General features: G+C 42.2%; 1 protein-coding gene across 5 annotated transcripts in view; it reads left to right on the top strand.

Moving 5' to 3' along the window:
- Positions 1–15,000, top strand: part of LMO3 (LIM domain only 3) — a 59,601-nt gene that overhangs the window by 822 nt on the left and 43,779 nt on the right. Inside the window, exons 1-3 of one of the 5 annotated variants that reach the window (XM_035347162.1) lie at positions 711–919; positions 1,138–1,203; positions 8,576–8,789. In XM_035347162.1, the coding sequence (XP_035203053.1) occupies positions 8,584–8,789 (206 nt within the window). In that variant the 5' untranslated portion in view covers positions 711–919; positions 1,138–1,203; positions 8,576–8,583. Of the gene's footprint in view, positions 1–710; positions 1,204–1,914; positions 2,162–8,575; positions 8,790–15,000 lie in introns of those variants that run through there. The other 4 variants (XM_035347172.1, XM_035347152.1, XM_035347148.1 and 1 more) reach the window with 4 other exon arrangements.

Here is a 15,000-nt window from a genome sequence, read left to right as displayed (position 1 = left end):
CAGCTTCTGGGACGAGGATCCTGTAGGGGGGAAACAGTTTTCTCTCTCCAGCATTCAGCTTAGAAAGTGTGGGGAGGGAGGTGGCAAGGGTGGCAAACAGTGCCTGGTGAGTGGCCGGGCCAAGGACAGCTGTGTTGGGCACGGGTGGGGAAACTTTCACTATGGAGTTTGTACTCCTCTCTGAGCAGCTCACATATACCACCGAGAGAAGCTGCGTTTTCACCTTCAGGGATTATTCTCATTACTCATTAATAGAGAGATATGTATCTTGCCCCCCCCCCCCCCCCCCCCCCTTTTTTTTTTTTTTTTTTTTTTTTTTTTTGCGTAGGCTTCTTATTGTTTTGTTTAGGCAAAGTATTTGGGGAGGAGAGATGGGGGGGGGGCACGCTCCCCTGTTTCCCTGGGTCTGTTTCTGGAGCAGTCTCTGGGAAGGTGATCCTGAGCCGCTTCAGTAGAGGTCACTTGTGTGTGTGCGTGCGTGCGTGTGTGTGTCCCTGGTGTTTGTGTCTAGCATATGCATGTGGTTTTGCTGACTGCACTTGCAGGCTTGTAAATTTTCACCATGGGAAATTACCAACAAAGCCCAATCTGTCTCCTGGCTGCTTTGCACTTTCCGAGGGCGGCTGTACTTGAGCGAGCTGCAGAACGAGAGAGAAAGAGAGAGGGAGAGAAAGGGGGAGTTGGGAGGGGGGAGAGAGGAAAGGGTGGGTGGGTGGAGGGGGAGAGAGGTAAATAGCCTTAAATCGGAAGGGAGCTGCTTCTCTGTGGTCTTCCACAAGAGCTGCCTGGGCTCTGCTGGCTCAGTAATAACTGAGTGACCTTTTCTTTTGCTGTATTATGTCTGGCTGGTAAGGGATTGCATTTTGCAGCTGATAAAGCCCTGACTTCATTCAACTCGGCTCCTCACACGCTGCTTTAGGTAAGTTGTCTTCAGCCAGGACGGAGACAGACAGCCTTGGACTGCAAGATACTAAAAGGAGGACACCTGTAGCTCGGATGCGGTCAACACAATTACTTGGCGGATCCTTGAGGACCTCATTATTTTAAACTTAAAGAATAGCGATCTCCCTCCCCATCTCTCCCACCCCCCTTTTATTTTTTTTCCCCAAACAATGCTTCTTTTTGACCTTTCCCAAGGAGAAGAGCTACAAAGCAGCCACTGTGCTTATTGAACTGCCTCCCCTGTATCGCTTAATTGAGAAGGTAAGTGAGGCAACTGTGTACATAAGCTTTGGGTCATTTGTGTATGTGTGTCTGCATCACTCTCTCCCTCTCTCTGAGTCATAAGCTGGGTCTGCAATACACACACACATCTCTGCACTGCAACTTTCACTCAAGCTGCAGCTCTGCTGAGACTGTTTTGTTTAAATCATGTGAGGCTTCATTATTTTTATGATGAGACATGAAATACATGCAAGCGGAGGATGTTGAGCGAAACCCATCTAACTGGATGTCTCGAGAAATAGCAGTCAAAGTTAACAATGAATTGCAGCAAACCCCCCGCCCCCCCCCCCCCCCAACAGCCCCCTCCGCCTCCGTTATTATTGTTATTATTATTCTTGCTTCTTCCAGAGTTTCTCGAAACGTGCTCTCAATTACCAAGGGAGCAGGTTAATTTCCCACTCCCCAGCTTTAATCCGCAAGCCTCCCCGCACAGCCGTTTAATTTGCGGCTGGCTCGGCGCAGGGTTAACCCTTTGGGCAGAGCCGAGGCAGGAGCGCGGCCGTGGGCTGGGGGAAGCGGTCGGGGGCTGCCCTCGGCGGCTCGGGGCTCCCGGAGCGGCGGCGGGGGCGGGCAGCCCGGAGGAGCAGCACCTCTGCGGCGGAGCCTCTCCCTTTATTTTTATTATTTTTTTTTCCTGCTCTTTCTCCCTTCGCACGCCCGGCACGACACGGTACGCTAACGCCGCGTGTGACAGTTTAATCAAAGCCATTTGTTAAAACAAAGCTAGCGGGCCGCTGGGATTAGAGGCTTCTGGGCAGCGGGTGGCGTTGACCCCCGCAGCCCCCGGCCCGCCCGGGGACTCCCCCTGCTGCCGCCGCGGGTCGCCCCGAGCCGGGGAAGCACACTTGCTACTTTCGTCGGGTTTCGGCGCTTCGCCGAGGAGGAGCTCTCCGGGCGCCCGTAAATCAACTCATGCAGAAAAAGGAGAAAAGTTTTGGTAAGGCTGCGATCCGCCGTCTCACTTGGCGGCAGGCGGAGCGGGCGCGCTTGCAGGTAGAGCCGGGCCGAGGGGGGAGGTTGGGGGGGCAGCGCCTTGCTCTCGCTTCTTCCCGTCCTGAAGGCGCTGCCCCTGTGCCCGAAGGGGATCCGGCACAGCCCTTCCTAGGACGGCTCTGCAGGACCGCCGGTGAGAGCGATTAATCGCGCTAGGTGCAACAAACAGCGCTCCGTGCCTCCCCTCTGCCTCCCACTCTTCCCCGGCGCCCCATCCCCGCGATGCATCAGAAGGAATTAGCACAAAAGGCTGGAGCGTCCGGCCCCGAAAGGGATTCTTTGTTGCAGAGTGTATGTTTCTTATTTTTTTTTATTTATTTATTCTGCATGTGAGCTGCATCAAAATTGAACTCAGTCTTGCAAATCTCTTGTTGGCCTTTGCCAAGCACTAGCACTTTGCTGCCATGGTAACTGTAATTAAACTGATAAGAGTGGAAAAATGTCAGTATCTCTGAGCCTTGCAGCTGCATTGGAGAAAAAGGGAATCAAATTGGTTCCCAGCACCACTGCTCTAAAAGAGGAGGGAGGGAGGGAGGGGGGGGAGGTGGGGGTGGGGGGGGGTACGACAGGGGTAGGAACATAGCTAAGCAGCTCCCATCCCTGAGATCTGGGTACATCTATTTGCTGTGTTGTCCCTTAGGGGGCTACAGCCTGCAGGGATGCTCTGGGCCAGTGAACAGAGAGAAACAAGCTTTTAGGCCCAATCTAGCTTTCAAAAAGAGAAGGGGAAAGAAGAGGAGAAATCTTTTGTTTGGTGTCTCTTGGCAATCGACTAGCCATGTTGGCCAAATTCTTTTAATCTATATCACTGTTCCCAGCTGTGGGACTGCATTCCCACTTTTAGTTTTTACCTAACCTCCTCATTTTTCCCCGTTTTCAAGCCACCTCCTTTATTAAAAAAAATATAGTAAAATAAAAGCACTTTCCTCTGTAGAAGAAGGGGCAGGATGTGAAGGTTTAGCTATATACTGTGGAAAATTAACTCAAAAATATACAGAAGGGTCTATATTCAGAGCACTAAAAACCTTACTTTTATTTAAAAAAAATTCTGAGTGTTATGGAGTTGCGGTTACTTTGTTGTGTTAACTACAGAAGCTGAGACTGTGCGGATGAATGGCACAGAACAAGAGAGCATAATGGAGGCAATCAACCGTTAGGCTGGTTCACAATGCAATCCAGGCAATTAAAAGCTCACCAGAGTTTAAATGAAATGGTTCTACTTATTTCTGTGCACCACACTGCACAGGCTATTATTTATGTCTCTTTTTTTAATTATGATTTCCCTTAAACTGTCAAATAACTCAGAATAGCAGGGTCTCGGAGGCAATAAGAATTTTCCACAGAACAATTTACATGCCAATCTAAAACTAGTTACGACTCCCGATGTGCTACATGCAAGTTCTGAAATGTTTCTCCCCTTCTGAAACCTTAACTTTTTTTTCCGAGCCTGCATGTGTATTATCCTGAATAACTGGAGCAATGAATGCTTTTAAGATAAAGCTGCAAAGTGGGAAAGCAACTGAAAAGTTTTTTTTTTTTTTTTTTTTTTAATCTCCTATTGGTTCTCCAACTCTTGTGTTGACTGTGCGCTGTCAGTTTGCTGTCTTTTAGAGACCTGTTCACTGATACGCAATTTGCCCCAAACTATTTTTTTTTTTTTTTTTTTGAAGTAGAGGCAAGTTTTCCCTTTCTTGCTGTACATCCCACTGTCCTTGGTAGCATTGTGTGTGTGCTTCAGTGAAGGAGGAGAGTGAGTGGTCTTTAAAAGTTAAGTGCTGCAGTGCATAAGAACATCCAACTCTTCCACCCTTTAGCATCCCCTTCACAGACTGCCTGTACCACAAACCAGAAACTGTGTTCTGGGGTCTTGAGCAGTGCTTAGAAAAAGCAGGGATGAATCCTGCTTGCAAATACAGCTATCTCACTGACAAAATACAGTTAGTTATGTCCAGTCTCCATTCCCTGATTTTGCTAAGGGTGGTGATCAGAGTGAAGAGGGTTTTTGTCTCTCTGCTTTCTTTCAGGAACCTAATTTAGCCTTTTTCAGCAATCTTCCCTCTTTATCCTGGAATTCATAGTTACAAATCAGTTGACAGTGTTTCATCACACAATAACAGCAACTACCAGGGATGGGAGTCAGTTCTGTTGAACTTCTTTGAGGAGACCGAGGGAAATTCAAAAAGCCTACAAATCAGGATATGAAGTTCTTCCTTCAGAAATCATAACAGTGGTGGATGGTGATTAAGAAGTCTTATTGCTAACACAGCTCTGCAGTTCATGTGCAGTACCTTGGGGCCTGGGAGTGGAGGAAAGGGGGGAGGGATGGAGAGTAGGAGAGAGGAAGCCCTTGAAAATGGACTGGGGTGAAATAAAAAGGGTTCGTTTGACAGTGACAGACTAGGCACTGAAATTTCTCTGTTCTGAGAACAGATCTGTTCTGTGATGCAGAGCATGGGTAGAACTCTGCCAAACTGAAGGGAAAGCTGGATTTGATTTTCACAGCCTGGGTGTAGCACTTACAGAGCTGTATGTTTTTGGAAATGCTCCACAAGCGCTGCCTTCACAGGGGAGGGGAGGAGGGCAGCCAGGCAGTGCTGTCTGCCGAGTCCTGATGGAGCAGTGGCAAGCAGCTCAGATGGTTCAGTGGGTGCTGTCAGCCTCTGAAAGGCTCCTTCCTGTGTCCTGAGAAGTAACTGGGTACCGAAACCACAGCCTGTGGAAAGCTGGCTAGCAGTCAGCTGCAGGTATTCTTATTGCCAGATTAAGGCAGCTAAAAATACACGAGTGCATATGTGAAAAGTGTAACTGTGTTGGAGATCCTGTGGGAACATTAAAGGGAGGAGAGATGGTCTGGGAGGTGATTTGCATTAAGCTGGCTCATACTATACAGGGAAAAAGTAATCAAGTATTCTGTTCTCAAAATTAAGCGATTTAATCCAGGCTGTGAAGAAAAGGGCACGTGCAAAGAATTTGGAGCTACATAAAACACCTCTCAGAGCACTGTTTGTGCTTTCTTTTGTTTAGATAATTCTATGTTTCAAAAAAAGAATAACTTTTTTTATATATATATAATGAAGTATTAGTTTAATTTTAACTTTCATTAAAATAGATGCAGCTTCATTGCAAGTAAGGTGTGAAAAAGATCAGATCTATCTGAGGAGAAAAGCATTCCTTCCCTCCAAAAACTGCTGCAGATTTTGAGTCCCTAATCTGGAGATGCTGCCAGTGGGATGTCAGAGTAACCTTCTCCCAGCCTTGGGAGAACAGGCGTACAGGGTCTTTAGTAGTATTCTATGGGGTGTCTGCCCCTTTTCACTTGTACAAGGAGGGTTTGGGTTAACCATCGGCAACGGTGCTCTGTCTGCTTTCTGAATGTAGCAAGCGTCTCAAAAATGGTGTCGGACTGCGTGCAATGTTGTGCAAACTGTGCTTTTATTTATAACACAGTAATCTGGTGTTTGCAGCATATATCTCAAGAATTATCATGCTTGATTACTGCAATTTGTTCAGATATTTGTTTGTTCAGCCTTGCCTCTCTTGCACCTTGTTCCCTTCATAAAGCTCAGGACAGCTGATCAGCCTGGGTCAGGGACTGCCAGCCTTTGCGCTTCCACCCGCTTTCTTATCAAACGATAAAATTTTTACATTAAGGTTTTTATTTTTATTTTTTTATTTATTTTTTTCCTCTCCTTTATTTATCCTATCCTGTATTATTTACTAGTTTATTCTGGTTTGCTTTAAGGAAAAGGTTAAAGTCCTAGAACAGTCCTTCATGCTTCTGAACTTTTTTAGTGAGTTCCACAAAGTTGATACAAACTATTTTGTGTCTGTCCTCTAAATGGTGGAAGAGAGGGTCTGGGGATAAGCATGTAGTGGGCACTTAGAGGATATTTATATTCTACCATGATATGCAACTTCAGAGATTAAGCTTTTTCACCAGCTGAAGGTATTAGTAATTCAGCAGGATTTCCCTGTACAGTCAGTCTGGTACACACTCTTTACAAGAATCTATTTTCACTGCTTTTAGTTTGTTTGTAGCCATGTTACCTTGCTGCTTCACATCTGCATGCTGAGTTTCGGGGAGCCAGTTGGCAATTGTAAATACTGTAGACACAGCCTTTACATCGCAGTGCTCTCTTAGGAGAAGCGATATGCGTTCGTTCCCAGATCTGCCCGTCTTGCTGCAGAGCCTGCACAGGTCGCTGGTTCTCATCCTCCCGCTGGGCAATGAGAAACAGATCTCAGGAGTTTCTAAGTGGTGTAGGAGCTGTTAGAGTAGCGTTGATTGGAGAGTAATGGGAAGGCAGCAAAGCCATTTTTGTACTTACGGATAGGAAAAAAAAAGACCTTATAGTATCTTTTTATGAGCTTTAGACATTAGGCAGCAGTACTGCCGTGGTACTTCAGGGTGCTCACTAGAAGAACTGTCTCTATAACTGAACAGCTAATTTAACAGACAAATATATTGCTCCAAACTGCGTAACAGAGTGTATTACAAATGGGGCAGCGGGGCTGTTGTATATCACAATGAAAACAAGAATTACTATTTCTAATTAAGTTACCAGCTTCACAGGTGAAATTTGGGAGTTCAGCTTGGTAAACCCTGAAAAGTCACTTAACTGGCTCTGTACTTGCTGCGATCCACATAAATTCATTGTATTTCACATACACATACAGATCCCTGGGATACTTCAGCTGGCATAGTAGAAGTAGAAACCTCTTGTCTTCATGGTGCTAATATTCATAAAGGCATACTATACTGTTGCTTCAAAGATTAAACTTATTTTCTTCTATTCCTTATGACAGCTTAAAAAAGTAAATACAATAAAACACCAGCTTGTGTTCTTGGTACCTGAGACTGCCTGTCTATAGTAGTGTGTTACAGCACCGACTGAGATGTGCTGATAATAGCTGGGACTATAAAGCCTTCTTAACAGTAGGTAGTAGAGCATTCTTGATGAGGGGCTCTTGAATTTGCTTTTCTTTGTTATGAGACTATTTGACCTTTCCAGTCACTGTGTGAGAACTGGGTGCCATGCCCCGAACTTGGGAGAAGGATTTTCCTGTTGGCAAAAGCATTAATTCCTCAGTCTTGAAAAATTCTCATTGTAATACTTACATGCTACTCATTAGAGTGTATCTATATTTTTTTTTTTTAGTTACATCTCTGGCTTAAAACAGTGAGATAACCTAATAATCGAACTGCATGTCAGTTCTCTTTCCCCTCTGATGCCTGTTTGATGTACAACAAAGCATCCACAAGGCTATGATTTTGCTCCTTCTAAGGAATGAATTCCAGAGAATCAGTCTGCATAATGGGCTCGCAGTTTGAGACTAACCAAGAGAGACCAGTCTGTAAGCACTTTGGGGCAGTGACCTCCTCTCCCAATTTACAGTAAAACTGAGAGCAATCGATTTTTGTATGTATCTCTGGAAGACGGCTGCGGCACTCCATGTACTATCGCTCAGCTGTGTCCCACTTTTACCTGTTCTGTCCCTGAAACAGTGGTTCAGGAGTTTGAATTGTTGTTTAAATGTTCTCTGCTATTATATCCAAAGGTATATATACTTAATGGACACCACTGGACCCCTTGTCTCAAACTATCTGCTGGCTAAAATTGAAAAATTAGAAAATTGGGCAGAGATTATTATTATTATTATTATCATTATTATATCCTTGATGAACTAGCAACTGTCTGACCTTGTGCAGATTTATTTAAGGTCAGATTTTTTTAGCAGGTCCTTAAACTGAAGGATGTAACTAGAGATGCTGGTACTGAAGTCTCAGGAAATCTCATTGCTTCATTCATGTGCCTAAGGACAGAAATCTTTAAAAACAATAAAACAACCTCTAGTGCAAAAATGTCTGTCAAATCTCCCTGAAACTCTTGTCCTGTGACTCTAATAGCTTCAGTCTTTCCACCTCTAGAATCTGGAGTGCTCTTATATTTGACAAAGATAGTGCATATAGGTACAAATATGCAAGTTTAGATATGTTTGTCATTGCCTATACTCCATTAGTTTAAATTTTGGATGCTAAACCATTGGATACTTGGGGCAAAAGTGGGTGACTTCAACTGAACTATTTTCATTTTTCATTTTATTTTTTTTATATTTATTTTCAGCAAAGAGACCAGGTAAACGAGGTGAAACTCAGAACAGTGGATGTTTCAGCTCTCCAATTTATTTAATGTTTTCAGCTTCCTGTGGACGATCCAGTTTATGTCATCCCATCTACGCTGTTGCCTTTTTAATGATCTGGGGGTGTGTGGTTGGGAGAGATGGAGGAAGAGAAAGCTGAGACTGAGGCTGGAGAGAGTGTCTATTTTCACTTTACGTTACTCTTGCTGTGTTTCAGGTATACAAATGCTCTCAGTTCAGCCAGACACCAAGCCGAAAGGTTGTGCTGGCTGCAACCGTAAGATTAAAGACCGGTATCTTCTAAAGGCCCTGGACAAATATTGGCACGAAGACTGCCTGAAATGTGCCTGTTGTGACTGCCGCCTGGGGGAGGTGGGCTCTACTCTGTACACCAAAGCCAACCTTATCCTTTGTCGCAGAGACTACCTGAGGTAGGTCACACCCTCGTCGTGTTCAGTAATTAACGTGGTAAGCCTGTTCAGTCCTTCCCGTGCACTTAGTGGTGTGTAAGTAGTATGTGGTGGCTGCGGGACAGTGTTTGTGGAGCATGAGACAACCACTGCAGCATAGTGGTGAAACTAAAATCAAAGGCGATGTCTGTCCTAAAATGGAAAGCAATATGTTGCGAATTTTCTGATGCTTATACCAGGGCTGCGTACGAAGAGGAGAGGAGGATGAGAACAGAGTAACTCCTGTCCCTCCAGCAGCACTGCGTACTGGGGGAGCTGATCTCCTAAACGCAGTGGGGCCTTCAGGCACCTCAGCCTAAAGCAGCAGGCCCTCCTGTGCAGTTTTCAGCAGCTTGAGTGTGGGGTCTGAAGGCTGTGAGTGGAAAGCACTTTGCTTGTCAGTGCAAACGCACATCTGTCCTCTGAGTTTGCTGAAGGATTTTTGTTTGTGGTGGTGAGAGCTTTTATGAACATAGCCATTTGCCTGTTAGGTGCTGGACCAAGCCCACCCACTTGCCTTCCCTGTAAATAACTGTAGCCAGCAGGCCCTAATCAACTCTGCTCCTCAGACTGGGGACCTGTGTGGGACATGGGTGAGCTGGCACCGCTACTCAGAGACTGCAAACCATCACCTGGTTTCTGCCCTCTTGGTTGTTCATCGTCCTACCTTCTCAGAAACATTTGGGGTACAACTCAGCAAAGTACTTGGCTCATTTATCTGTAGAGTGCATGTGAATACACAGGGCTACTTGCAGAAGCTGAGTTTAATCAGGAAGTTTGGTCTCTCTAGGATCTCACTTGCAAATAGATGGAGAGGCTCCTCTGGGGTGATTCGAGCACCTATTTCCTATAGGAGCACCTTCCTCCACTCTCTGCAGAAGGGGCCTAATGAGACTAGCTGCCCGAGGCAAACACGAACTTCTGGGAATATTTCTTCTGCCCCTCTAGTGAAGTCTTTTCCTTTTAAAGGGACATTAACATCTGTAATACATTGGGGAAAAATTCTCTTTGAATGCGTTAACTTACAAGTTCAGTGTAAGCACAGGTACCAAATACGAAGTTCCCAGGTTGTTTGGATAGTTTGGAACAGAAATCAAGACTGAAATGTTAACAGCAATTGGTACCCTGGCTCTCCACATTACAACCTGTTTTTTCTAGAGTAGAGCAAAAAGCGTTTGTAAGTGCCTTATGCATTTGCTGAGCTGGGGCTGCAAGGCAGTTCAGGGTTCTTCAGACATAGCCTTGGACCTCTTAGTGGTAAAAGTGCTCTGCTAGCCATTAAAGCTCCGTGAGTTGAGCGTAAGATAGAGTCTGCAACTTAAAGCCATTGTGTAAAAGCTGCCAAAGAAGTAGCTAACAGAAAGGAATTATTGTACAGGAGCCTAGGTTGCCTGTGATCTTAAATCGTGTGTGTATATATAGACAGGGGTGTGGACAGCTTCTGTGGGGAAGGTAATGCTGAGCCTAATATTTAAAACCCATTTTAAGAATCTTTCTACAAGTGCCTGCAGGAGTAAGAAAACTGCTGGGGTAATTTGATCCCCAGATTTACTAGGGGCTTTGAACTTACGTAATCTCCCAAATACTAATGCAATAGATCCAGTGTTTAAAATCAAAACCAAAAGTGTTCTAGTCATAGAGCTACAAGAAAAGTACTTTTTTTTTTTTTTCCAGCACAGGTGTGTGCGTTTTGCATTGTTCTCTGGTCTTTTGAAGGTCTAGCAGGAGTAAAAATATTGCAAAGGGATTTTTAAAACTCATAGTATGTAATGCAGAGAAAGGAGACTGTTTTTTACACAATGGTGTATCAGTCATGACAACATTCAGAACTAATGTTTTGGTTATGTTTTCATACACAATATCTACTTTTGCACCAGTGAAGCCAGTGTACATGACAAATCCTGTAATCAGTTTTAAGATGTTTTGTATTTTGTTCTGTATTTATCAAGTCTTAATGAAAGTCATGACCCTTTTCTTAGTGATTCTTGTGAGTGCACAGATTTAAATTTGGTATTTACTCTAAACTTCATACTGATGCACTTAAGGTAATTGCAGATAGTCATTTGCCTCATTGCATCTTATCAACTTAGTTATGCAGTGAACCTATAAAAGTGATCTTTTTAATGCTAATGTAGAAACTAGTTAAATATTCTCTAGCTTTGTAGTTAAATAAGCTTTCATATATAGCAACCCACTTGATATCAATTTAAAGAACAAATTACTTAATACTAATGATCAGATTAGAGATCGACTACAGTTTCAAACTATTCTCTTACTTTTTTTTTCCTTTTTAACCGTAAAGGGAGTCTTTGCTACGTACAAAACCATTCTAGCTTCCTATTAATTTATGTGGTGCCCTCTAGAGGATATGTGGCTTGTACGATACTATAAAGAGTAAAATCGCTTATTAACTTGTCTTTCTGTGTTCATTATGTATTTCGGTAAGACAGACATTCTACCGATGCTATAAGCAATAATGTAGCCAGTCTGTGTACTTTAACACTGATGGTTAAAATCACAAACTGTGTGATTGTGTCCTTGGCTATTTGCAAAAATACTTCTAGTATTTCTCATTTAGAAATGCCTGCCAAAATAATAATAATAAAGATTCCTTCTGCCCCAATGAATTTTCTTGTTTGGCATTTCATCCTGGAGATACCCTCTTGAAGTTTTTTTTTTTGTTGTTGTTTTATTGTTGTTTTTGTTTTTTAATAAATACTCTATCTTCAGGACTTTAAAACTTGTTTTGCTTTAGTTCTCTCCCTTGGTAAAATGAGTTAATTTTACTACATTAAGACCTTATTGTGTTGGATGGAAGGGGTTCAGGGGATGGATTTAATGAGCTTGGAAGATGTTCTGGGTGTGAGAGGCTTTCCCCTGCAATCTTATTCAAGTAAGTCACTCCAGTGATTTCAGAGGTGGCATATGGTACCCAGGCTGTTGGGGTGGCCACGGCAGGAATGAACTCTGTTTTGTTAACAAAGATGAGAACTGACTTGAGTACAGAAAGGTCTCAATGTTAGAAATAACACACTCGGTGAAAATGATATGCAGAGTATAATTCCCCTGCAGGCTTCTGTCTTTCGCTTCTACACTCTTGGGTTAGAAAGTGAAGACTTAATTTAAGGAACTTAGTTTTACACCAATATTTCAAGTCATTTACAGTAAGTGAAATATGCAAGAAGTTTTTTTTCTTCTTCTTTTCCTCCAGAGCTGTGCAGTGACATCTTAATGTATCAACCTATCCTGCTCTATCCTCCATTCTGACTGGCAGCATGTCTATTTACAAGCATGATATTCCCTCTGAAATCTGTCATTACTGCCATTAATGACCGGTCGTTATGTTAACAGCCTAAGGGCTGTTAACATATCAAACTGGTTGTTAACTGGAAGGTTATTATTTATTTAAACTGCAGGTATGAGTTGTGTGAAATGTGCTTTGGTTATGCATTCTGGGCTACTCCTGCTCAAAACAATGGGAAAAACAGTGTTGCATTTGCCTTTGGGGTGCCAGGGGATTTGATTTTTGTTCCATCTGCTCATTTGATTTCTGCATGCTTGTGAGGTCCTCCTACCCCTGGGCAGCCTCCTAATTTCAGGTGCAACCGTGTGTAGTCCCATCTTTTTAGCCTTGCGTGCAAATGGGCAGCCACATATACTTCCAGATACACAGTAACGCATGCCGCACATCTGAGATTAATATCTGGCTCCTAAAAGTGTAAAATGAAAGACTGACAATTACACGTAACTCAGTTGTATTAAATAATGAGCTTCCTCAGATGCAGCAAAAATATGAAAGTACAGCTGTGCTAAGCTAGTAGCAATGTAGGTCAATCACCCTTTTCACTTAGGTTTTTAACTACGCAAACCCTGCTGAGCGACCAATGACTACAAAGTGCTGTTTCATTCCTATTTAATTTTGGCAGCATTTTACTGAAGAGCAGGCATTCATGCAGCTAAATTATCTTCACCATTTCTGGTTTTAACTCCAGCTCCATGACACTAAATGTTGGAGTGCATATCTCTTAGTAAACACAAAGAATATGGTTTCTGATTTTTTTTTTTTTTTTTTCCAAATCTATCTCTTACATGGAAATTGAATTAGAACTTTTATTACTTTTTGCATAATTTCCCTAGCCAGGCAAACAGATCATAGGAAAAGGATTAACAAAACAATATATTGGGGGGAATTTTTGCTCTTAAAGGCATCTAGAGCTTTACTGGGGATGGGGGGCACGATGACACTTAAGTCTACTCCCCCTCCCCCCCCCCCCCCCCCCCATCTCCTGCCCTGCCTGGGTAGTGATTTGGCTTGTAAATGTACTGCAGGCTTTAAAAGTATCACTGAATAGCTATTAAGATGAGTAGACTGCTGTTCCTGAAGAAAGGGTCAAAGCGTTGTTTGTTTTGTTTTGTTGTTTCCTTACTTATTTGTTGATCTGAAGACCTGAGACAAGCCAAGATTTTAAAAACATACATATTGGACAATATCTTGTAAATTATGAGAAGTGACTACAGAAAGTAAAGTGCTCAGCCATAAGCTTCATGAAGATGCTGCCTCTGTGAAATATTTAGTCTGTGAAAGGGTGCAACCTGAAAAGAGTAGAGTTTAGGAAGCAGCCTTTTCCTGTGCAACTGCTCTCACTCTGAAGGTAATTTTTATTTTTAAAAAATATTACAGATGAGTACTTAGCAATTCAGGAAAGACTTAAAATGGCTTGATTTTTCTCTCAGGTTGTAGAAAATTCATATTAAATTTTGCAAACACCTAAGGTATTGGCTCTCTTAAATGCTTATATAAATACTCTATATGAATGTTTTCATGGGTAGTGGGATATATTTTTAATCTGACATCTCATTATAGTTCTTTCCCAGCTTAATTAAATATTGGTAAAATTTTAAGGATTTAAGCAGAGTTTTCAGAAACATTGAGGAATTTACAGAAGTGAGTCTTAAAGAGCTCTGCTTTCTTCACTAAAATGAACCCTTATTCATACATGAATACAATTTCCACAATGCATTAAAGCATTCAAGTGAGTGCTACTTTGGAGGAATAGACCCTAAAATATTTTTACAAATATATATAAAAATTGTAGGTGTAGTGGTCTGCTTGTTGAAATTTTGCTGTGTATGTAAGATGAGTGTTCTCGCCAACTTTTCTGAAATCCTTAAAACACTGTAGCAGTTCTTGAATGGATAAGGGTGTACAGCAAGGGGACTAATGCATGTACACACAGTTAACCCACTAAACTTGCAAGGAATAATGCTTTTGATTTAGTTACATTCTAGCTTGTTCTTATTTTAGTTCATCTGTGATAGCTTTTAATAAGAAACATTCAATTAAGCTGTTAAATTTGGTGTTTAAGTCATGTTGAAATGCCGTAAAATATGTGTACTCTAGTTTGACGCTCTTCAGTAGTTCCATGTGTTTGCTAGTATCTTCTGGTATTTTTCTTCAGAGCTGCCAATTTTTTAATAATTGTGTTACTTTTAGTGGCTTAAAATACAGAGTTTAATTTCCAAGGATGTGAATGTTCCCTCTTATAAGGCTTCTTGAAAACCAGGCACTTCTTGTGTGTTGTCAAAATACCTCATTAATCCCCTGGAAACGTTCAAAGAATTTCAGGAGACTTTTCAGATGAAAGTACAGTGCATCTTAAAACCTGTCCTACAGCTCCTCATTACCTTGCTATAGTACAGTGCATTTTATGGAAAATTATTTTGCTATAAATATTTTGTCAATTTATAACAGCTCAATAAAGCTTAATAAAATTCAGGGGCAGCCTAGATAATTCTGCAGCATCGGAGGATGGGTTAATGTTCCTGCTAAATTCAAGTCTATCAGTTTGCTTAGTCTTTATTTTATAACTTCTTTTAAAATACTTAGAACTTTCTTTATTTCTTCCTTGCTGAATTTTTCCTCAGAAGGGACTTTACAACTATTTTTTTTTTTTTTTTTAATATACTTATATATATATATGCCTTACTTCAAGAATAAATATTATCAACTGTATTATGGCATGTAATTTGACAACCAAGGATTAACTGCAAGCTTTCTGCATTTTTTGGCAAGAAGCATATACAAAACAATGCATCTCTGTACAATTTAGCTATTACTGCCTAACACACAGATGTTTTTAAGAAGTTCTGATTTCTGTGCCACCATGCCTGTTCCTTACTGGGTCGGGGGGGG

Source organism: Oxyura jamaicensis, chromosome 1 (assembly GCF_011077185.1).
Source record: "Oxyura jamaicensis isolate SHBP4307 breed ruddy duck chromosome 1, BPBGC_Ojam_1.0, whole genome shotgun sequence".
NCBI lineage: Eukaryota > Metazoa > Chordata > Aves > Anseriformes > Anatidae > Oxyura > Oxyura jamaicensis.
Note: the sequence above shows the minus strand (reverse complement) of the source record. Positions and strands in the feature narration are given on the sequence as shown.